Source organism: Malania oleifera, chromosome 1 (assembly GCF_029873635.1).
Source record: "Malania oleifera isolate guangnan ecotype guangnan chromosome 1, ASM2987363v1, whole genome shotgun sequence".
Classification (NCBI taxonomy): Eukaryota; Viridiplantae; Streptophyta; class Magnoliopsida; order Santalales; family Ximeniaceae; genus Malania; species Malania oleifera.
The window spans coordinates 111,086,284-111,111,742 of NC_080417.1; the positions used below are offsets into that span (position 1 = coordinate 111,086,284).

Genomic DNA, 25,459 nt, shown 5'->3' on the forward strand with positions numbered 1-25,459 from the left:
GCCACGTAGTTGATTCTATTCTATTCATATATATTCCAACCAAGCGTGCACTTGCAGAGAAAAGGAAGCATTCATATTGTCTCTAAACATGGAACAGAAGTAATCTTCCAAAATATGGAAGGAGTTCATGATAGCATCCAACTATGGTGTTTGTATGTATAGATGACAACCAAAACAAGAAGGCAAAAAATAAAAATAAAAACAGATGAAGTACTTCCCCAACAACCAAAAAACCTTAAGCACTATCAGATTCATTCCCCGAGTCGATGTTCATTGGCTGTGGATTCTTGTAGCCACTCACTTCATCTTTCCAACGTTTCTTATCCTCACGAGCCTTCGCTTCGAAGGGTTCTTTTTCCTCCACTGAGCACAAAAAAAAATCGGACATTCAAATTAACAAACCTCAGAGTAAATCAATGGCAGGAGATTAATGAATCATATGATATCATGAAAGATACAAAAGCAAAATTTCAAAATCTCAGAGATTTTGCCATAATACCTGTCATCTTTTTCCACCTGTCTCCAAGCACTCTCCCCACCTCCGTAAATGAAATTCCAGGATTGGTCTTCTTCAAGTTCTGCACTCAACAAGATATGTAATGTAATATTGAAGAGCAAGCACCCTTAAACTCAATTCCAGTAGAGCATAAAGATAATAAATAATAGAACAGCTATTAATAAATGATCACCATAGAACCTAAACCCTCCAAATTCACACTTCATACCATTACAATTTTCGAAACCTAAAGCTCCCACACATCCCCATGCACAAAAAAGTTAGAATCCTCAAATCTCTGAACAAAATCATTTCAACTATTCCTCCCAACAAATTTTAAAGAGTTGCAATATAACATTAGCTTATTCAAACTACTCCACGCACAAAATGAGTGTTTTTCTTGTTGTCCATTCAAGAATTGAGTCCAAAGCTGCAGATATTGAGGAAAAATCACTACAATCAAAGGAAAATCAGCTTGATAAATTATGCAGCTTCCTCCACAATTGTCTCCCCCCTTTTTTCAGTGGTAAAAAAGTAAAATCAGTATATACAAGAAAGAAAGTGTTGAAAGCATGATTTTAAAAAAATAGTGGCAGTCCAACAGTATTGGTCATCGTATAATGGTCACAGCCATTGCAATGTTACATAATGAGTAACAGATCACGTCTTGTCATAAACAAACTAAGCCTACATACTAGTGCTTTAAATGATTTATGGTAAATTTTAATCAATCTAAAATATAACCTATACTACATTTGGATGTCAATCTTGGTTTTTAGTTGCTACCATGAAGAAGCATCCACTAGCAACTTTCCACTGCTCTATTGATTATAAGTGACATTTAGGATAAGAAATCATGAATATAACAAAATATAAAATACACAACGTGCATGTTTCAAGCAAAAACATAAATGGAATGTAACAGAACATGTTTTCATCTGTGTAATAAAAATATAAAAAATAAAACTGAACTTATAATATGCAAATGTGTGCCATTTTAACAAGAGAAAAATTAAATTTATTGACTGATTATTAAAAACACTAAATATCAAAATAAATAAGCTTTAAAATGAATAAAAAATTACAAATTACAACTAAAATGAATTTCTAAGCTTTATACAGGAAAAAGTGGAAAAAGAACACAAAAAAATAGGACTAAAAAATCAATCTCCCAGTTCGACTAATACTGTAGTAGACTGGCAGCCTAGAAGCCACTAAGCATTTTCTCTCATCATGCTAACCCCACAAGAAAAAAAATTTTCCAACCAATAACACCACAATTATTATCTGCTGCTGGCACCAATATCTGCTACCTATAGGCTTCTCCCAAATTGAAACAAGTGTTCGGATTTACCTAACCCTGTCAAATAGATCTTGACGGCCTCAGACAACTGCACATAATTCTTTCTGTCCAACTTCTTGGCTGTTTTCTGTGGCAACGATGAAGGAAACATACTTCTGGAATTCATGGACTTCATCCCAACATTCACAAATAGACCACAATAAACAAGGTTGACAGCCAAAACAACCATGAACAAGGCAAACTAAAACAACTACGAACAAGTCACAAACAAACTAAGATAACACTGCCAGAGTCCCACAAAACTAACACACACTGCCACAACCTCATGACACTAACAGACAACCTTAACAGTGCCAAACAGCCATTTGCAAAATGCCACGAGTGAAAGAGTAAAAAAGGTTAAATCTTTGAACAAAAGGCCTGACCAACTTGATATTAAGGAACATCAAAGTATTTAAGATAATTCAGGATGAAATTGAAGCAAAAACAGTGCCAATAGCACACAGGCACATGAGTCCAGCACTGCTGGCTGACATTTGGAGGCGCATGGGCCTCCCTCTGAAATTTCGCAGCCCTTTCGGCCAGTATGTTCTGTTGCTGTATATGGGATTGCTTCTGCTTTCTATTGGTGCGGATGATCCTCCTCTAGTGGCAGGTTTACATAGGATTACAAGGTTTAGGGTTTGGCTTGACAGCTATGCACTTGGTTTAGGTCAGAATTTTTTTTTTTATCAATACTACAGGAAAGAATAAAATAAATTACAGGAAAAATAGGACAAGCCATCCTCTGCAGCAAAAAAAAAACAAAAAACAAAAACAAAAACAAAAAATAAAATAAAATAAAGTATTTACATCAATGTGCAGCATTCCAATCCCTCTGGATATCGGGCAGCAAACTACCCTTAAAAACCCCAAAAGAATAAGCCCAAAATGCAGCCAAAAAATGAAGCTTTCCCCAAATCAAATGCATTGGATTCTTATGATCTCTGAATATCTTTGCATTCCTTCCAAGCCAAAGAGTCCATATATAGCAAAAACAACACTAAACCAAAACCTTTTCCTTCTTTCTCTTCCTCCCGAAGCCCCAAAACTGTACTGATATGAATTTGTAAGTAGTCTTTGGAGCCACCCAATCCTCACCACTGTAAGAAAACTAATTATTCCACAGCACCCTTGCCACCTCACAGTGTAGGAATAAATGACAATTTGTCCCACTTCCCTTGCCACACATCAAACAGACGTGAGAACTGAGAGCCTTATATGACCTCCTAATCTGAAGCAAGTCATTTGTATTAACCCTATTCAGAGCCAGCCCATTTGGAAGCTCAAATCCTAGAAGGGAACAACAGCCTTCCACACTACTTATACAGATGAAAATGACAGGGAGTGATAGGTTTAGTCAAATGAACAAAAGAAGACTTAGAAGAGAAAGAATCCGAAGAGCCCCAATACAAATAATATCCCCCTGGTTTTGAAAATGAATGAATACAGAACACTCAGTAAGCAAGCGAGCACTTCTCTCTCTCTCTCATTAAGACTCTTGAAAAAATAAAAGTCTTGATACAAAAGACCCCTCTCATAAGAATAAAATGCAAAATAAGGACCATTATGTGCAGATGAAAGTCTATACAATTGATACAAAGGGTATTCCAGTGAACTCCCATCCACCCAAAAATAGCCAAAAACTTGAGAGAGAAATTTCCAATGGCAAGCATGAGAACCAATTCCCAGTCCCCTTAGCATCCCACCCATTTTTATGAATACCATAGATAATCTTATTACTTTGTACCAAAGGAACTAGACCCTAAGGGGAATCTCCAGAACCATTTGCTTACTGAAGAAATTTTTTTAGAAACCAAACTACAGATGCCCAGTCCTCCCTCCAATTTTGGTCTCCCAAACACCTTCCAACTAGTGAGACGATCCCGCGTATCCTCCCCAATGCCAGACCACAAAGAATCTTTCATAAGCTTTCTAAACTCTCAGCTACTTCCATAGGAATTTTAAAAAGAGGGAGGTAGTAAGAGGAGTATTTGAGAGACAAACACTAATGAGTAGTCCTGCCACCCAAAGAAACATAAGCCTTCTTCTACCTTTCTAATCTCTTCCCTACCCTCTCAAGCACCAGATCCCCAAAAAGCAGCGGACGACGGGTTACCCAAAAAGAGGAAGGCCATGATATGATATGGAGCCAAGAATGCAAGTTGCAACCCCGTAAGAGATCTAAAACCTTCCAACTCCCTACTGCTCAAGTTAATGCCATCCAAACCACTTTTAACCAAATTAATTCAGTCTTGAAATCTTCTCAAAAATTTTTGGCAGTGCACAAACCTTCCAAAACTTCACAATATTACTCTGTAAAATGAAAATACGAACTTCAGCAAATTGTAAGTGACACCACCACCATATCTCTACCTACCTCCAAACCCCTAATCATACCATATTCCTGAGCACACGACAAAAGCCTACTCAAACCATTCACAACCAACGTGAACAACAAAGGAGATAATGGATCCCCTTGTCCTAACCCGCTGGACATCCCAAACCACTCCCTAAGCTTTCCATTAATTATAACAAACAAGTTGGCCAAACTAAGGCAACCTTTGATCCATTTACGCCATAAGAACCCACAACCCTTCTTAATCATCACCTTATCCAGGAATCCCCAATCAACCATATTGTAAGCTTTATCAAAATCTAATTTGAAAATAATGCCCAGTTTATCTCTCCTTTTAACAACCTCTTCATTAGCCACCAGAACTGCATATAGAATTTGACTCTTTAACAAAAGCGGACTGGGCCTTAGATCAGAGCTTGCTATGATAACATGTTGGAGCATTGGGTAAACTGGAAGATCTTATAACAAAGATAAGTCTCTCCATCTGTTTATAATATATGCGAGTGCATGAAAATGACCATAATGCCCTTATATCTAGCAATTACTAACATAGCAATTTTTTTACACTAACATAGCAATTACACATTAATAATATTAAATAACCACAATAACCAGTAACAGTTCCTAATGAGACAAGTGAAAACACTCATTTCTTCATTCTCAGGCTAGGCAGCTGTCTACTCCTTTTACCTCTGCTGGAGAGGTATGCCGGCTCCTCACACTTGGATAGCTTTTTTTTTTTAAATGATAAAGTTTTGGGGTTTCAACAAAACTCAATTCAAAAGTGTTTCGTAAAATGTGCTTGGTTGGTTTGCCATTTTTTGGCTTAGAGTGGAAAACAATGCTAGAACCTTTCCACTTGTTACAGGATAAGAGTCTTTTACTGTGTTTCTCTTTGGACTTTGACATCAAAGCATGTCTTTCATCGATTGATTGCAAGAAGATTCATCTCTTTTGTGATTTTTTGGCTTTTTTTATCTGTTGAAGGACAACTTGCTTTCTACCTTTCATACCTTTCCATTCCCTTTAAATATTTTTTTACAACTTCAATAAATTTCTCTCTTTTAATGCTTTTCTTTTGATAAAGACGATCAGCCTCATATTAGTTAAAGGTACATATAAACATATCCAATACTAAAGAAATAAATTTGAAACTAGACATAGAAAGTATAATCAAAATCTATAAAAATTATAAATAAATAAATAACCCACCTCTCTTTCAATTTTTGAGAAAAACATGAAACCGGACATGGCCCTCTTTGGTGCATTTGGATCTTTTTTCTTCTTTTGCTTTCTCTTCTTTGAACCACCATCATCTACATCCTTCGACCTCTTCTTAGAAGAAGATGCCTTAGAAGATGCTTCTTTCTTGGACTCCTTCTTAGCAGGCCTCTGCATAACCATTCATTTAATGAGGACACAAAGAATGTAAGATGTATATAGATTGATCAAATGAAACTAACAGAAATGGCATACCTCTTTCTCGCCTCCACTCTCACTAGCATCAGAATCCTCATCGTCAGAGTCATCAGTGGGAGAGCCTCCATCATCCTTATCAGCAACAAAATCTTCATCCTGGTGGGGAAACATGTTAGAAATGAGTTTGATACTTTGATAAAACCTGTTTGAGCATAAAGAGGCAGTGTTCCATTTAATTCAGAAACTTTTAGAAGTCAAAATGGTGCAACTATAAAAGTCTCCCTCCCATCCCCCCTTCCTCTACACATGCACATGCTACATCAAAATCTCATGATGGCATTTGAACCAGATCAAAAATCAACTAATAAAAACATTCAAGACCTTCAAATGTCTTGAAAACAAAAACTTATATTGTTCGCTTAAAAATAGAAAACTTGTTCTGATTCTGTTGTCAACCTTCCCTCCCCCCTCCAAGAACTGGATAATCTGAAGGCAATGACTGGAGCAACAGTTAAATTGTGCAAACGAAGTTGACGAAAATAAGAATTAAATCGCAGGCTGGGGTTTGCTAAAGCCTACAGGTAGTAATGCTAGGCCATGGATTATGGTTTGGTGATAGAGATGCTAGCATGCTCACAAGCAACCTCCAAGGCCCTACTAAGTTGCTAGTGCTAGTATGGGGCACTAGTATGGCCAGGGTGAAGAAGACACTAGTGGCACGTTTACAAAAGATTTCATCGTTGTTTCTGGTTAAAGCAAAATTCAGTCAAAGCAGGTCACATCTATGGTGTTGCCAATCATGCGAGATTGTAATCTAAATTGGCTAAAACTAATGAAGTTCCAGCTGTCATGGGAGAAGAATAAAACAGAGATTTTAAATTTTAGAAAAAATAAAAGAAAGAATTTGTAGCCAGATCTTGATCCTGCATCCATGTTATAAAGCTACAAAACAGCTCGCGGCAGTGCATTTTGACAACAAATAAAACCAATTATGTTCTTTAAAAGTTTAAAAAAGTGCCACATCATTTTTTATTCTCAGCTAGTGTGCAATGCAAAAGAACACATTTTAATTAATGCAATTTTGATGCTGAGGAAATGGAAACAAACAATAACCAACAACTATTTTCAGATGCAATATGGAGACCAAACAGCAACAAAATATTTATCCTGCCAACAAGATTCAATAATAATAAGTTCACAGCAGATTCAACCCAGAAATGCATAAAAGTGAAATAAATTACCTCTTCATCACTCTCATCTCCCCCAGCTTCATTCTTGATCCGCTCAAGATGTGGATCAACAGCATCATCATCTTCGTTCTGCAGAACAGCAGCAACCCCTTCTGCAGTTTGAACGCCTCCTAAATTCATGATTTTTAATTTCTTCATACTGCATATTACCAAATGGTAAGTACTTTGCATCACAATAACTTCTATCCTTTTTTGAGGGGGAAAAATACATGTATTAACCTGATGAAATCAAAAAGATTATGGTACTCATTCCTCTGAATGTTTCGGAAAAGATGTTCTTGTTCAGTCTTTAGTCTTATAAGTAGATCAAAGTAATGCATATTTGAGCCTCCAGCAGCATGCCTCTCAAACTCCACGTAGTCAATCTAATATTAATAAAGAAAAGCCAAAACAAAACCCAACAAGTAAGATTCTCACATAACAGGTAATCAACAAATAAGATAAAATTATTAATATATATATATATATATATCACACAAGTTGAGCACAACTATATGTCTGTACCTCCTCATGGAGAATAAGAGTTGGAGGTTTGGGTAAAAAGAAGAAGCTCTTTTCAAGAGGATATAGCACTCCATCTTCAGCTTTCAATGACGACTTGACTGCATAACCATCTTGAGAGCTACGGAATTTTCCAGGCTTAGTAACTTTGGCGCCAGATAAACCACGCAATATCAGGGTGAATACTTCATGAATGAATCCCTGTCGGATCAAAACGAGTAAAACATGCAAAAAATAAAAATAAAAACACCACAAATTCACAAACCGAAGCCTCCCAAAACTCATAAATTTCAAAATAGATTCATTACTGATACAAACAATTTTTATTTCAAATTTCTTAAGTTTATTTATGCCAAAATACAAAAGAGTCATTAATTATGGAATATAAAATTGAAACAATGTTTTATAAATTACCTTATATGTTGAGTCTAACTTGTCCTTGTACTTGGTATTCAAAAGCTCTTCACTTAGCGTTAACTCGCTTTGAACCACATAGTCCGTCTCAAACTGAAGAACAAGAGAGATGAAAAAATTAGTTGCAGAACTATAAAAAGCCAAGCCCAAATAGATACTTGGCCAGAACAACCATACCTGCAACACAATATGTGGGTACAAAGTTTGCCCTTTTCGAATTGGTGGATCAAGACTAACAACGACAAAGGTGTGTGGTTGGTTAGACTGCATAAATAGAGAAAAGGTTCATTTGAGTTTTGAATATGTGTGCATGATCAATACACAATGTTAAAATAATATGAGGCAAGAAAAATACCCTAGGTAATAAAAAAAGGCGAACAACACTGCTGTACTGAATTTTAAAATCATTAGCCTGTCCTTGCAGCCGCAAGAAGGAAAGATGAAGTTCAACACTGTAACGACCCCTACAAAAAAATTAATAAAGTTTAATTACCCCTATCTGAAAAGAAATAATGACATCCAAGAAGAAGCATAATATGCACAGATGAGCAAAGATCACAATGATTCCTATTAGAACAAATAATTATCCTCAATTAGCACTCAGCATTGTCAAACATATACCTTGGTGTAAGAATCTGAATCCCCTCAAATGTAACAACAGCATCTTCAGCTCCTGGACCAACATCTGCCATCGACATAATTTTCTTTTGGAAAACCTAGAGTAATGCAAATTAACATAAAGTCAGCCAAAAATGGCCCATGAGTAAGCAAACAGTTCTCATACAGCAAGCTTAAGTCACCTGAGCAGGAGGATGATTTTCATCACCAACAAATTGAGTGTTGGAATTAGGTATATGAAAACTTATCTCCATCAATGAATCTTTCTGTGAGATAAAAGCAATTAAATTAGTTACTGCAACAAAAATTATCAACGAACAACATTATCACAGATTCCACTTCTGTAGTCTATCAGCCCAGATTTAAATATAGAGATCACTACAGGCACCAGCGGCATCACATGCATTAAGATTGCACGCCTCATACCCATCAGAGAACATAAGCTACAATTTTATAAGCAGAGACTGTAAGAAACAGACCTCGTTAGCCCCAGTTGTATCATCCACATGGAATTCCAAGATGACGTCATTCCTTCCTTGAAGCTGTGTCTGCGAGACATCTGCCAAAGACACCTCAAACGCTTGCTTTGAATTGACCATAAATGTCAACATATTTCCTGAAAATGGCATAGAAGATTTTTCAAAATCAAAATCATCAAACCAGCATGACAGCACAGTGACAATTAAAATGAAGCATGAGTAAGTATGCAGCCAGTTAGCCACAACAGGAGGAAAACTTGTATGAGGGAGGTGGCTGATTTGAAACTGTGTGAGACCAACTATCCATACACCAAAAGAAAAAAGTATGCCATATCATTCTCATCTCATCTCTCATCTAGGATGGACTTCATTAAACCCAGAATCTCCTCTCAACAATGCATCTTTGCTGGCAAACTCACTGCGTTAACTTCATTAAACCCAGAATCTCTTCCTTTTACATTGCATCTTTGCTGGCAACCTCACTCAACCCACTGGCATAACATTAACCAACAACAGTTTTCAAAAAATGGGGTATCATCATTCTTTCAAGGCAGAGAGAAAGATCTTCAGTTTTGACAGAATAATTTAGTTCGTATAACTGAGTGGCAGAGCCGCAGAGATTGAATAATGAAGAAATGGAATGCATTGTGCTTCAAAAATTTCTGCATTTAGGTCGGGGCATTTTGGGTTGGATGGTTGTAATTGGGGCTTGGTGTTCAAGATGGAAGGAGGGCTTTTTCAAATGAAGTTAATAAAGAACAAGCAGCACCTTTGGGGAGAGTTAGATCAAGGAGGAAGCAGCTCAGTTCGTTTCCCAAATGGATTCTTTTCTGTACTTTGAAGGACATTTCAGCAAGTGTAGAGGGCAAATCAAAGGTTGGAGAGTTGTGGTTTTGCCTTGGCAACTGCAGTTTAAGAAATATCAGATAAATCAAAAACAAAAAGGGAAGATTTATGGTGCAGATAAGTCTGGATAGGTCCTATGCAGATGCTCTTCTATCCGCTCCAGCAAAGAATTCCATGGGTGCAGTGAGGTGGTGGTCCAAAATTGTTAGTCGAAAATGATCTGAGAAGACTGACTGAATGGCGTAATGTTGGGAAGGGGAGAGGATCTCAAGATTTGTTTAATTCATTTCGAAAAAATAAAGGATCTCAGTGAATTGGCAAAATCACATTCAAAATTTTAATGGGCTCAATCAGGGGAAAATGAGGCCAAATAATATGGGCTTGAAAACTGTTCAAACCTGAATGAGACACACCTACACTGGGCCTGGCCCATATATGAGAGGTGCAAGGCATTTTTAAAGGGAATCAAGAGTTTGAAATCAAGGGGTTTACAGGTGACTGTGATTCGAATGATGTATATAAGTGAAAGGATTCAAAAGGGCATCAGCTATCCACGAAGAAGGGTTTTGGAGTAAAGACATAGCTATATGAATGGGCATGCAGGTGCTTGAAAGGTCTTCCAGGTCTCAATCTAATACAGAAGAGGTTATGGATTTTGCTTCAGATAAACAGATTTTGCATATTCATTCAGATCTTTTTTTTTTTTGGAATAACAAAGCAAACTATTAAGGAGAAGAAATAATTACAATTCAGAGTATAAGGAATCCTCCAAAAAGAAAGCAAAAAATAAGTCAAAAATTACATCAGAGCAGCCTTCCAATCCCTATGGATATTGGAGAGCGAGAGACCCCATAAAACCCCAAAAGAATGAGCTTAAAAAAGCATAAATGGTAACTCTCTCCCAAAGCAAGTTTGGAAAACTGTTCTGATCTTTGAAAATTCTAGCATTCCTTTTATGCAGGAGCAACCACAGAACTGCATACAAACACTGCACAGTTCCAGAAAATTCTAACTTTTTCATTCTTCCCAAAACCCCAAAATTTCACCATCAAAAAAACATGAATGGTTTCCAGAGCTGCCCCCTCCTCGCCAAAACAAGAAAACAATTTATTCCAAATATACCTTGCTACCTGGAAATGGAGGAAAATATGGCTTTTACTCTCATTTGCCCATTCATTCAGATCACACTGTTCCCGTTCAGCGAGTGTTTTTTCAGTGTCAGATTATGACATGGAGTTTACATGAATCAGATTAATGTGTGTTACTAGATCAGTAGAGGGCAGAAATGGGATGAAAGACTAGAGCATCCATTTTCCGAATTCAGTCCAAGTAATGAGGGCACTTCAGAAATGGTGGGTGTGGGGAACTCTTTTTCATTTGGTTTCAGGTAATAACAAGGAGAAAGCTGGGATTGAACCTATTTTGGAGGTTCAAGGGGGCTACCATCCTCAAAAAGGTATTATAACCACTCTTAACTTGTTCAAAGCGGCTGAGATTTATTTGTGCCAAAAGGAAAGATTTAAATAAGGGAGAGGATATAGCCATTATCCCACTGGGGGGTGGAAGCAATAGGGATCCACAAAACTCCTTGAGGATTTGATTTTAAGTCAACGAGTCCATTAGGGCAAAAGTTGAAAATGGTAGCATCTCCTAGGACAGAGAGATGGAAAAGATGGTGCAAAAAGAATTAAACAAATTTGCTTTCTCTTTGAGTTATTTGTTTTTATCAAAGGGCGAGGTGGGAGGGGGATAAATTAGTAAAATAATGAAGATTATCGATTGGAATGCCAAGGGTCTGGGGATGTGGAGAAGAAGGGAATTAGGGAGATTTTCCTTAGAAGTTCTACTGATACTGTTTTTCTCTAGGAAATCAAACTTGACAGTGTGGATAGGGGTGATAAGGAGAATTTGGAAGGGTAGATGTAAGGAATGGAAGGTTCTTCCTTCGAATGGAACATCAGGGGAAGAGGGGTGTTGATTGTGTGGGATGCTAATTCTATTTGTCTTGTTGGGTTGTTTTCTCTGTCAATGTTGTTAGAAATTAGAGGTAGGGATCAGTGGTGCATCATGTCGCTCTATGGTCCTCCGAGGACAGCTCTTTGGCCTTATTTATGGGATAAGCGAACTGCAATGTATGCCTTTCAACATCCTAGGTGAATTTTATGGGGAAATTTCAACATTTTCAGGTTTTCTCAGGAGAGAAAAGGGGGAGGTAGGACCACTTCTAGGGTGTTATATTTTGATAGTTTTATTTGAGAAGTGTGGTTTGAGGGACTTTTTTTTGTACAATGCTCTTCTATTACCTGGATTATGAGTGGGATAGATCGGACACTAATAAGATAGAGAGGTTTTTGTCCTGTAGTGCATGGAAAGATAAGTTTCCCAAGTGTTTTGTCTAGACCAGCATCTGATCATTTCCTATTTTCTTTAGTCTAGCAATGTCAAATATGGTCCTGCTCCATTTAGGTACAAAAAGACATGGCTTGAACATGAATCTTTTCATTCTTTGCTCATGAACTCTTGGCATGAGGAGGTGAGGAAGGGGTGGGAACGTTTTAGGATTATGAAAAAACTTAAAAGAGGCTTAAGGTGATGTGGAAGAAGTAGAATGTGGAAGTTTATAGGGATATTAGGGCCAAAAAATCTAGTTTTTATCTTCATGATAGATTGACCTCTGCCTGTTGGATAAGGAGGAGGAAGTAAGGTGTTTGATGGAGTGTAAGAAGGCTAAGAGAATCTAATACAAAAATGAGTTGGAAGCGGTGGTCTTTAGGCAAGTAAAGAGTTGGAGGCAGAAGATGAAATGCAAGAGTCAAGGAGCGTGGTTGCAATTCAAAAAAATTTCATAGGTTATCGTAAGATGAGAAGGAATTTCATTAGGGATTTGGAATTTTATTTGTTTGGGACAAGGATGCGGTTGAGGTAGTCTTTGATTCCTATTTGATTGAATCTTCAAGCCTTTTTAAGGAAAGGATGGGGTTTAGACCTATGATTGAGGGTTTGGAGTGGAGCCCAATTTCTTCTAACGAGGTGACTTGCTTGGAGAGGCCTTTGGAGGGGAATGAAGGGCAGTGGTGTTTGGGATAGAGGAACTGATGGAGAACCAACCAGCAACAGAGGATATTAGATGTTCATATTGTATCTAGGTTTTTATATTTTAGTTTGGGAGAGTCTTGCTATTTTAGAAGTTTAGTCAATTTAGGTTTATTTTGTGTATTTAAGTACTTTACATTTATTTTGTAATTTCTTGTTTTATTGGGGCTTTTATGTAAATATGTGTTCTACTTAGCAGTGGGTATAAGTGCTGGACATGTAAGTTATTGTCCAGTTATTGTTTGAACCAGATTGCAGTCACTCTCTCTCTCTCTCTCTCTCTCTCTCTCTCTCTCTCTCTATATATATATATATATATATACATATAGACATATATATCTGCATCAAATTGGTATCAGACATTGTAGTCAAATGTTCTCTCTCTCTCTCTCTCTCTCTCTCTCTCTCTCTCTCTCTCTCTCTCTATATATATATATATATATAGCACAAAGGGTACCTGGAGCCAAGGCATGAAGCGCAAGGCGAAGGCACTCGCCTCACAAAGGTAAGGCGCATAGTTATTAAATTAATTCCTTGTGGAATTTCAGGTTCAAAATTAATTCCTTTGAGTCTGTAATTATGATATCTATTTGGCTCAGTATAAACACTTGAAATACTTTTCCTACCTAAATCTTCAGATTGTCTCGAACTTGATTGTCCTAGACTTCTACTTTTGGTTAACAATGATTGAAAATTTATTTTGACATTTCCATTTGGATTTTGAACAATACTTACTGCAATTGTCTTATGAATATTTTGAATTTTTTCTTTAGTATTTACCTAATGCTTTTTGGTCTAGGAAAAAGCATATGGTAAAGTTACCTTACACAAAAGATTTTACAAAAGACAAAATACCTACAAAAGCAATACCTATTCAAATGAATCAAGAGTTATTAGAAAATTGTAAAAAGGAAATTAAAGATTTACTGGATAAAAAGCTAATAAGGAAAAGTAAATCTCCTTGGAGTTGCTCAGCATTCTATGTTCAGAATCAAGCTGAAATAGAACGTGGAGACCCAAGACTCGTTATAAATTACAAACCTTTGAACAAAGTTTTACAATGAATTAGGTTCCAATACCTAATAAGAAGGATTTACTAAATAAATTATGTAATGCTGCAATATTTTCAAAGTTTGACATGAAATCTAGATTTTGGCAAATTCAGATTGCTAAAGAAAATAAATACAAAACTGCATTTACGATACCATTTGGACATTACGAATGGAATGTAAGGCCCTTTGGCCTTAAAAATGCACCTTCCGAATTTCAAAATATTATGAATGAAATATTCAATCCTTACACAAAATTCACAATTGTATACATAGACGATGTCTTAGTATACTCTGAATCAATAGAACAACATTTCAAACATCTGAACATATTCCTTGAAGTAATCAAAAGAAATGGACTTGTGGTTTCACAACCTAAGATCAAATTATTTCAAGTAAATGTTAGATTCTTAGGTCATAATATTTAACAAAATACAATAACTCCAATTCAAAGATCATTAGAGTTTGCAGATAAATTTCCAAATGAAATCAAAGACAAAAATCAGTTACAAATGTTTTTAGGATGTCTAAATTATGTGGCAGATTTTATTCCTAATATAAGGATAATCTTAAAGCCACTATTCAAAAGAATGAAAAAGAATCCGCCAGCATGGACAGATGAGCATACTCAAATAGTTATTAAGGTCAAAGCCTTAGTCAAAACCTTACCTTGCCTCAATCTTCCTGATCCAAAAGCCTTTATGATAGTAGAAACAGATGCCTCTAATGTTGGATTTGGAGGTATTCTCAAACAACGGTTAGGATCAAAAGAAACCTTAGTCAGATTTCATTCAGGTGCCTGGTCAAGACCTCAAGTCAACTATTCAACAGTCAAAAAAGAGATTTTATCAATAGTTTTATGTATTCAAAAATTTCAAGATGATTTGTTCAATAAAGAATTTTTGCTTAGAATCGATTGTAAAAGTGCAAAAGACATTTTAGAAAAAGATGTCAAAAATATTGTTTTAAAACAAATCTTTGCTAGATGGCAAGCCATCTTTTCAGTTTTTGATTTTCAAATTGAATTTATCAAAGGAACTTCAACTCAATACCCGATTTTCTTACAAGAGATTTCTTACAGGGGAAAAATGCCTCAACAAAGAACAAGTGATTATTATTCAAAAGCCACCTCCTCAAAAGATGTCCCAACTCAGAATAGATTTTCACCCCTTACAAAACCCTCAACAGTCCAAACCCCTTCATTCAAGGAAATCATGGAAGGCCAACAAAGTTCTTCCTCTTCTCACCATAAGTCTACAAAGGGTGTAATAAAAATATCATCGAAGATTTGTTTGCCATTGAACCCGAATGGGAATCATTTTCCCCCTTTGAAGTTATCAAAAGTTATTTCTTCAGAGGATGTCACTTTGACACTCCTGACCCTCTGAAGGATCGGAAGTTTTATGAATTAATTTTAATTGAAACAAACTCTGTTTTCATAGATCATAACTATGATCTTCAAGATGTTTCAAAAGTCAATTTTTCAAAACTCAAAATTTTGAAAATTATTTCTCCTTCCGAGTGGGGTAAGCACCCACGTATCTCAAGAAGGTTTCGGGGAGTCTTTTGTCCTCAAAACTATGATTACAAAGATTACATTGATGCCTGGTTCAACACCATGTTTGTTCGTAACTACAGACATTCTTGGTTTATTCATTTCGATCAAAAGATTTTGAAAAAATTCCCCAAATAGTTTTTATCATGGTTTAGATTCTACGGTCCTGAAAAACGTATTTTCCCAGAATCAATTCAAAATGACTTTGAATTGTTTCAAAAGAATTTTCATCATCCTTAGGACCTGTCTAACGATTCTTCAAGCCTTCTACTATTTTGTTCATATTTTATGATAACCTGGATTTTTTGTTACGACTATGTTATAATTCTTCCAAAAGAAAATTCAATATGTTTTTCAAAAACTATCAGAAGAATTTACAAGGTCAGATGGCGGGACAAATTTACCATGCAGGAAGGCAAGGTTCGTGCCTGGCTTGTTCAAGCCTCTGGATATGATTCTCCATTACAAGGTTCATATCCAAAGTCAAAAGATAAAAAGAAAGTCCTTGAAGAAGATGACACTATTTCACTTTGTTCAAGAAAATCTAAATCAAGTAACATGAAGTCCAAGTTAATCAAGATGATCACACAATTGAATCAGACGACTTTGATTCTTCTAATGATTGTGATTCTCATAAGACCATTGATCTGAATTTACTTGGTTCAGATATTAACAACTAGTACGAATTTATTCATAAGAAAGATCAGACGGTTGAAGCTGCTTCAAAGATGAAGTCTTCAAAAAAGAAATAATATTTGTCAAAAGATGCAGGAGCACTCATCCACTGCAACAAAAGTTTGATTTTGACATGCTGCCTCAAAATTCAAAAGTTGCAGCTATGTTTCTTCTCTTCATCAGTATGCAAGAATTTCATTTTGTCTATTGTGTCGGCTCATTTGTGCTGTAAGGATCCAGTGTTGAATTTAGTGAACAATGGGGCCCAAAGAGCACCCGCACTAATTCACCCCGGATTCCAAACCATTTGAAATCCGAGCCTTTATGTCCTCGAGCTTCACCAAACTTCCTCTCTCTCTCTCTCTCTTCTGTCTTTTGTCCATTAGAATAAAAGGTTTTACGTTTTATTTTAAAATTTATGTTTTAAATGTGCTTTGTATGTTTCATAAGTATGCTCTATCTATCTATCTATTCTAACATTTGTCCTGCATCAAGAACAAAACTCTAGGCCCAAACGGTTTCAACATATATTTCCTTCAAGATTGTTGGGATGTGATTAGGGATGACTTAATGAAGACTTCTAATGAGTTCAGCCAATTGCGGTTGCCGATTTCGACCTATTGATCTCATTGCCAATGTAAGATTATTGCTAAAGTTCTTGCAAATAGTTTGGTTTGTGATTGGAGAGACTATATCATAGGGTCAAAGTGCTTTTGTGGACGATAGACAGATTGTAGATGCTATTTTAGAAGCAAACGAGGTTGTGAAGGATGTTCGGAGGAAAGAAAGGGGGAATTGTCAACAAACTAGATTTTTTTGAAAAGGCTCATGATCAAGTTAGTAGCAAATTCTTGGTCCAGTTTTGGCTAGAAAATGTTCTACCGATGGATGTAGGATGTGGACGAGGGGATGCTTCTCTAATGCTTCTTTTTCAGTCATTATTAATGGTCAACCTAAGTTGGTCATTGGATCAACAGTAAGGCTGCTCCTTTGTGACCGTTTGGTCACAGATTTAAGTCCAAGAAAACAGCCACTCTGCATAAAAGCAGGGGTAAGGCTGCGTAACCGTGATGACCCTCCCCCTACCCTTGAAAAGCAGGGAGCCTTGTGGTCCAAGGATGGCTTTTTTTTTTTTACGTCTTGGTTCAAAAGGCACCAAGGGGTGTTGGACAAAAGGATCTACTTTCTCCTTTTTTGCTTGCTCTCATGGTTGTAACTTTGAGCAAGTTGACAGATAAGGAAGTGGATAGAAGCTTTATGAGAGGGTTAGGAGCAGGGAGTGAGGGAGTAGGGTGTCTCAACTTCAGTTTGCTCATGACACAATTTTTTATTAGATGATCATATGGAATCTAGTATCTATTTTGAATGTGCTAACTATCTTACAAATTATTTAGATGGTTTTAGGCTTGAATTAAATTTGGCGAGAAGTGGGATAGCTGGTATTAATTTGAGAGATTGTCAAACATTGGATTTTGACACTTTAGTTGGTTGTGGAATTTTTGAGTGGCCTTTGACTTAATAAGGATTTCCTTAGGGAGGTAACCCTTTGGTATTTTGGATTTTTGGCTTTTGTGTTGGAGAATATTTCTAGGTGGCTTGATGGGCAGAAGAGTGCTCTTTTTCTATGTAGGTGGTTGTATTACACTCATTCAAGCTTGTCTCTCTCGTACCTCAGTACTTCTTGTCCATTTTCAGAATCCCTGAAGTGTTGCTAAGAGAATTGAGAGGACCATGAGAAACTTGGCAATTTGGTGTCTAAAAACATTACTCTTTTGGGTATATGGTTATGGTGGTTTCCTTAAGAAAATTTTTCTTTGGCACGAAGTTATTGAAAGCAAATTTAGCAGGCACAAGAATGGTTGGGAAGCAAATATGGGGATAAGATGTTCCTTCGAGAGTAATTGGAAATGTGTTTCCCAATATTACTTTCTTTTTATCCCATTTACTAAATTTGCTCTTGGTAAACAGGTCTCATATTTGCTTTGCCAAGATATTTAGGTGATGATTCTACTTTATTCATGCTCTTCACCTTTAGCGCCTGTCCTTGTTGCACAATGGGGTTATCTCCTCGCTCTTTATCATTAATTGGGGAATGTCTTTCTTTGGGCTTTCCACTTTCAAAGATCTCTTAATAAGAGAGAGGTGGATGAACTCTCAACCTCGCTAGGTTTGCTCAAGGGTTTCCATTCTCTTGTGTTTTTTTCTTTGTTTTTTTTTTTTTTTTTTTTTTTGTTGGCGTGTGAAAGTGTAAGTGTGTGTGTTTGGGGGTGGGGGGGAGAGTGGTTGGTTTTAAGCCTTTTCTTTTTGGATCATTTGATTCACATAAACATATCATTTGAGCTTTACTGTTGTATTTGGAAGGCCAGCATTCCCTTCAAAGATTAAATCTTTTATTTGGTTGATTGTTCTTAACAGAGTCAACTCCACCAATATGTTGCAAAGTAGGAGGCCTTCTAAGGCTTTATCTCCAAATGAGTGATCTCTTTATTTTGATAGTTCAGGATCAGTTTCTCATCCCCATCTCTTTTTGCACTCTTCTTGTCCTCCGAGGGTTTGAAACAAGATTTTTGGTTTGTTTGGACCTATGGGGAGAGTTGGGTTGTCCTCATTTGATGGAGGATTTGTTGGCTACTTCCTTTATGCCTTTGGTAGGAGGAGAAATGGTATGAAGTTGGGTTGTCCTCATTTGATGGAGGATTTGTTGGCTACTTCCTTTATGCCTTTGGTAGGAGGGGAAATGGTATGAAGTGTTGGAAGTGTGGGATTACCACAAAAAAGATGCCTTCATCTTTGCTTTGGGATCATAGTTAGAATCAAACAATTCACAGTTCGATTCATACAATTCATAAAAACCAACGCCAAATCAATTTGAACCTTACTAGCAAATCAATCAATTCACACTGTGAATCTAGTCAATCAATCTGAATCCATTGATTCGCATAATTCTAGACCTATCATATCCTAACAGACACAATTGGTTTAAAACCCCAAAAACAATATTTGTTTTTATGGATTTTATTTTACACGATTACCTTACATTCCTTGACTGTCAGTTTTATGCTAAAAAAAAAGGAGAAATAGAACTTTAAGTCTCATTTTAACAGAATCATTACTCATTCTTGGAGTATAGTGTCCAACCACTAAGAAGATGGGACAGAACACTCATCAGCTAAGGGGGCACTCATGTTTCATTGTGTTGTCATTTGCCAAAATTCAAGATGTTTTTTTAGTAGTTTCTTCAACTGTTGTAAATTCTTTATGCTAACTGTTTTCTCTTTTTCAAGTATGAAATATGATTCTTTTCTTAATTGATAATGAACACCATAATTTCAGTTTTTTTTTTTTCCTTGATTCCTTCCCTTAAACAACATAAAGTTCAAATTTTTTTTAGTTATTTTTCTTGACTCATTCCCTTACTTTTTATTGTTTAGGGAAAGCATTCACATGAAAATGACTTTTTATTGTTAATATTTAAATCTATTTTACCATTTTTCTTTTTGCTCGTATATCAATATATGCACATAATTTGGACTCTATTTTGGAATTTGTACCAAACCTTACAATTTGATTCAATTCTCGATTCCTAAAAATGGAGTTTCGATTCATGATTCAAATCTTGATATGGTAACTACATTTGGACTAGATTCAGTATCTGACTTTGCTTTGGGTTTTTTGCAGATGGGTGTCTTAAGGGGGGTGGGGGGTTTTCAGATTTATAGTGTGATTGGAAAGCTGCTCTATTTTGGTTGTGATTTTTTTCTTTTTTGTTCATTTTCCTTTCTTAGGAGGATTTTTCATGCTCCTTTTAATTACATTCTTCCTCCTTTAACAGCATTTCTTCTTTTTCTATAAAAAAACAATCAGAAGTAATTTAGTTACAAGCACAAAGGGAAGGCAGCAACAAAAAAATAACTTCACTCACCATTTAAATCAACCTCTCCCCAGTTCTGTCCACTGACAGAAAGCTGCTTCTCTTCTGGAATTATCCCAAAAGAGTTCCTGAAAAAATTCGTCAAGCTAGTGACATCCTGCAGGGCAAGTTTTAGAAAAATATTATAGGATGACCCACTCAAATACAAGACCTCCATATACAAAAACTGCAAGAAAATCCTAAATCTTCACACATGCATATACGAGGAAGGTAAAACCCATAAATTTTAGAAAATTATAAAGATATAAGCGGTTGAGAGCCCCCCCCCCCCCCCCCCAAACAGTCTAACAATAAATAAATAAATAAGGACCACCCTTCTTGTCCCCCCAAACCTAGTAAAAAGCTTAAATACAAAGATCCAATGAACCAAAACACCAATCAACACCCTAAGAAACATCCAAATCACATGCTTTGATCTGACATTAAAATGTTCAAAATGATGACCAACTGCGACAAAACAAACTCTCATGGCATAAAAGTACATTTTCTCAGATTTACCATGAATTGCATGTTGGGCCAGTAGGATGAAATAAAATTATGCCCATGCTCATACCACTGAATTCAACTTGCAGATTTCCTCAACATTTGTGATTAGAAATAGAATTACAGTGACAGTGACAAAAAGGGAACACAAACGCGCTGGCTTCAACTTTCCAAGGAAAAGTCCAACAAACTTAAACCCAAAGTCTCAAAAAAATCTTAGCAAATTTCGTCAATGATAACACTAACAACACAATAAAGAGACCACAACAACAGCTAAATGCACAGAAAATTTTAAAACTTAAGTATTGCAGTTGCAAACAAGCCATTTCTTGCAGCAGATCCAGGCTTGATTACACATGAATTCTGCAGCATCCTTGATAATTACACGTCTCATCCACTGTCCCAGGCATCTGCAGTCCAAGCCTTTTTGCATCTAACAAGAGTACAATACTGCAAAAGCTAATGCCAACTCTGCCAACTCAACAATGACTCAGACACGCATTAAAATTTTAAGCCCCATAAAAGTGTTCAGTTTACTAAACCATGGGCAATAAAGGGCCAAATTGACTGATTGACTGTGTTAGCAAAGCCTCATGCAGTGGGTTCTCCCACATCAGCCACATAGCAGCAACTTCCTATGCAACGCATGTGTGCACAGCTCCTATCATGTAAACGGCATGCATGCATGACACTTTTTATTTTTTTTTCAAGTCTTATCTGTTATTCATTATCATCCCATACTTGAATTTGTATCTCAGCTCTCTAAGATAAAGTTGTCAGCAACCAAATCATGATATATATTTTTATATTCATTGAATGGATAACAGTGAAAGGCAGTACCCAACTATTTGTTACTTCACAGATTGTGTGTGTGTGAGAGAGAGAGAGAGAGACAGAGAGAACAAGAAGAAAATGAATATAATTCAGGACTCATAAATTTCTTTGCAAATGCTCAAACCAGTACCAAGCCATCAGAAGGACCACCTAATTTTATAAAGGAAAAGTGAAGGAAGGACGTTGTTCAAATATCTCAACAGTCAGCAAAGAAAAATAGAATACATGTTAGATTAAGAACGTAAATTACCTGGTCACGAAAACCAATGAACTTGTAGTACAAGCCATCCTTGACTCGAATGCCAAGCTGGTTCGTTCTGGGGATTTTCATCCAGGTAACCCCCAAAACATCACCCTTATGAACCTCCACTGCTTTACCTCCTCCTTGCTTTTTCCATAGAATACCTCCGGCATGCACCTTAAGTTGCCCTGGATTCTGCAGTTCCCAACATTAAACCTGGTTAGCGTTCAAGTTCCGCTTTTCCCCTTGGAGATGGAGAGGTTTGGAAAACCAACAAAAACATTCAAGGGCCATTTGGTATGACTGTCAAAAATTAGAGAAAATAAAATCAAAAACAAAAACCGGAAACCAGAAACCAGAAACTAAAAACTAGAAACCAACAATCTATTTGGTTAACATTTATAAAACTAATACAAAATTAAAAATTAAAAACTTAATTAAAGAATTCTCATTTTCATCTTTAAATCAAATAATATTATTAAAATAATAAAATTACAAATAATACACATTAAAAAGAACTACTAGAGTAAAAATAAAACTTATTATAATTATTTTACTGTAATTGTTCTACTTTCAAATTTTACTTACAATAAAAATTTTATTCGACATAACAATTGAAAAATAGTAAAAGCATTTTGTAATTGACTTTATTACTATTTTTTGAAATTTATGTATATTTTTATTTAAATTCATATGATAATTGAATTTTGATTTTAATTTAAAAGTGCATAAAATAAATAATTTAATCCAAAAAAATATTTTTGGATATTAAAATTTTGACAACAGGTTTCCAAAATAACTAAAAACCATAAAATCTGATTTTCAAGTTTTTGGCAACAACTGAAAACAACAAAAATAGAAATCTGACCATAGAAACAAATACGCTTTTATAATTTGTTTCTCCTCCATGAGAAACAAAAATAGAAAACAGAAAACAACCTTGATACCTCAACTTTCCATTTAAGTCCAAAATTAGGGAAAATTTAAATTAAAAATTTTTTACAACTTGAAAAATGGGCTTTTCCTTTTGCCTTCAGATGTAATGAGTTGGGGTTTGGAGAAAAAAAAAAAGAAACAGAATTTTCTGAACCAATTTTGTGTGCGCGCGGACGTGGGTCGGTGCGTGGGTGTGTGTGTGTGTGTGTGTGTGTGTGTGAGAGAGAGAGAGAGAGAGAGAGAGATGAAGGGATAAAGTTTACGGTCTCGTAAACAAACAGACATTAGGGTTTGAGAAAGCAATTAGGGTTTCAAAATTTGAATGGCTAATAACTAAACACAAAGAATCAAATTCAATTTCATTTAAGTCACGGATCGACGAACATCAACAAAAACCTGTTTAGAGAGAGAGAGAGAGAGAGAGAGAGAGCTCACAGTTCCACCGCGACCTCCGAGAGAGATGTTGTTGAAGAGATGACCGTCCGTCATGGCTGATTATCTAAAGAGGGAAGCTGGAGAGCTATCCCGAGCCAACTATCAACAACAGAAATGAAAATGGATGAGTAATAGGGGACCAAAAGCAAAATTAAACAACCTAAAACCCTAAAGCCCGAGGCACATCCACACGTACACAGAGAAAAAGGGAGAGACCTGGCGGACGGCGCCGCTGAGGGCCGGTTTGCTGCCTGCTGGCTTACTGCTGCAGCTGCTGCTGCGACGGCCTGCAGCCTGCTTGTTGCTGCCGCCTGAGAAGTGAGATTTCAGAAGAGAGCACCCAGGGGAAGGGGAAGGGGAAGAGAAGAAATATAGTTGGGGTCTGGAGTTTGGCCTCAGGCCCTAGTAGAGTCTGCCGCGCATCCAGTTTCAGTTTTTAAGCGCGACATAGAGGGGGGCCGTGAAGGCAACACGCAGCATATACCACACAAACAGTTGTGCGCTGTTTGGTTGGAGTCGGAAAGGAATTAAAATTCCAACTTCAAATCTTGTCCTTAAGAGAGAAAATTTATTATAATTAATAATAATCAATCATTTATTTTATTGATATTTTTAATTTAAAATTGTTAATAAACATTGTCATTAAATCAAATAACAATTCAAAATATAATTAAAATAATAAAAATGCAAAATTATAAACATTAAATTCTACATTTTATTTGATTATTATTTCAAAATTCACTTTACCATAACAATGCTATTGTATATAGAACAATTGAAAAATCGTAAAAATATTTCATAAATGACTTATTTGTTAATATTTTAAAATTTTATGAACATTTATATTTTGATTATATTTTAAATTTATATGATCATTTTATTTTTATTCTAATCAAAAAGTATGTACAAAATGAATGATTTAGTCTTTAAAAAAATCATAAAATTAAGTTTTCAAGTTTTTTTTTTTTAAACTAACAATTGAAACAAAAAATTGACAAATGTGTTTTCATAATATATTTTTTCATCATACAAAAATGAAAACAAAAACCTTGAAATCAATACCAGACAAACTCTAAAGTTACATTTGATTTGTGAAGCAGTCATTTTAAAAGCATATGGAGGAGTACAAAAGAATTTGAAAATTAAGATAATAGTTATTTTTCATCTTATTATTTCATCATCAAACATGAAATACAAAAAGAATATGCATTTTAGTGGGAAAATTGGAAATTATTATTCTTTAGCATATTTTTCATAAAAGATAATAACATTTAATTTCAATTTTAGGCGCAACAAAATAAGAACACAAAGGCAATGAGCAGGATCGCAAAAACACTAATCCCCATTTGGTTAGTAGCATAACCAGGATAAAAATGGGACCTCAAGTTTTCATTTTTGTATTTGATTAGTATAAGTAGAGTTACATAACTAAAGTTGCATTTGATTTGTTGTATAATTATTTTTAAAAACAACATATAATACTATGAAATTTTTTACAATCCTTTATTTATTTCTTTAAAAAATTACATAAACCCTCTCTATGGTTCAATTGAAAAACGAAGATTTGCCCTTTGATTTTATTATAGTCACAAAACCCCCTTATGATTTTTAAAATTATGAAAAATTATAACATCGTTTATTTTTTTTATGGAGGTCAATGTGTTAAATGATGCTACTTTTTGAATAAAAATGTCCTTAAATGAATGTTCTTTTTTAGTTAAAACCTCCAAAGAATCATACATCTCAATATTCCATAAATTATATATCATAATTCTTTAAATAGTTGAGAGTATTTTTACGTATAAACATGGATTTAAACCTATGTAAATGCTAACCTTATAAGTATAAATGATGCATTAAAATTACACCTACGAAATTCCATATACAAGAATAATAACAAACCAAGTCTTAAGTCTCTCTTAGTGGAGTCAGTTACATGAATCATTTTTCGTCAATTTATGTTATTATGTATAATTTCTTTAGACAATTTCAGGATTATTAAAGCCTTACTTACTATGGCATTCCAAGTTATCTTAACTCTACCCCTACCCCTTATGCTAGCCCTCACAGCCACTCACTTTGCCTCACTAATGTACTAGATGGCCTACATTGCAAGTGTTCAAACCATTTAAGTCATTCCTACTTTATCTTCTACAGGAATTACGCCTAACTTACTTCAAATACGTTTATTTCTTAACTTCTATTTTAACTTTATATCACTTATCCATCTTAGCATTCTCATCTCAACAATGTTATATCACGAAAATTCCATATAATTATATAATTAAGTAATCACTTACGTAATTGCATATATATGGTCTACACATATATCTAACAACAACAAAACCAAGTCTTAAGTCCCACTAGGTGATGTATTATATGAGTCTTTTTTCGATCAATTTATGCGATCATGGACCATTCCTTTTGACAAATTTCGAGCAACTAAATCCTTAGTCACTATCTCATTTAAAGTTATTTTAGGTCTACTCCTACCCCTTCTACT

General features: G+C 35.5%; 1 protein-coding gene across 2 annotated transcripts; it reads right to left on the reverse strand.

Annotated features, from left to right (window-relative positions):
• Positions 1-51: 51 nt before the first annotated feature.
• Positions 52-23,485, reverse strand: LOC131150850 (FACT complex subunit SSRP1). 2 transcript variants are annotated; one of them, XM_058101896.1, is made up of 17 exons: positions 23,173-23,485; positions 22,957-23,055; positions 21,595-21,780; positions 20,019-20,124; positions 8,879-9,015; positions 8,582-8,665; positions 8,403-8,497; positions 8,137-8,245; positions 7,959-8,045; positions 7,782-7,874; positions 7,371-7,568; positions 7,086-7,231; positions 6,858-7,005; positions 5,674-5,772; positions 5,410-5,589; positions 500-578; positions 52-363 (listed from the first exon to the last, which is right to left on the reverse strand). In XM_058101896.1, exons 2-17 carry the CDS (start codon positions 23,008-23,010, stop codon positions 236-238), a joined length of 1,929 nt encoding a protein of 642 aa, XP_057957879.1. In that variant the 5' UTR covers positions 23,011-23,055; positions 23,173-23,485; the 3' UTR covers positions 52-235. The 2 variants fall into 2 exon arrangements, with proteins under 2 accessions (XP_057957879.1, XP_057957870.1); XM_058101887.1 differs by having other exon boundaries at positions 23,153-23,463.
• Positions 23,486-25,459: the final 1,974 nt, after the last annotated feature.

What these genes read in the sequence shown, in the direction of transcription:
- LOC131150850 (XM_058101896.1), bottom strand. Translation starts at nt 23,010, where the DNA reads ATGACGGACGGTCATCTCTTCAACAACATCTCTCTCGGAGGTCGCGGT. An exon ending in AAAATCATCCTCCTGCTCAG is followed by an intron (nt 8,498 to 8,581) that starts GTGACTTAAGCT and finishes GCATTACTCTAG; the next exon opens with GTTTTCCAAAAGAAAATTAT. An exon ending in GCCTTTTTTTATTACCTAGG is followed by an intron (nt 8,046 to 8,136) that starts GTATTTTTCTTG and finishes CTATTTATGCAG; the next exon opens with TCTAACCAACCACACACCTT.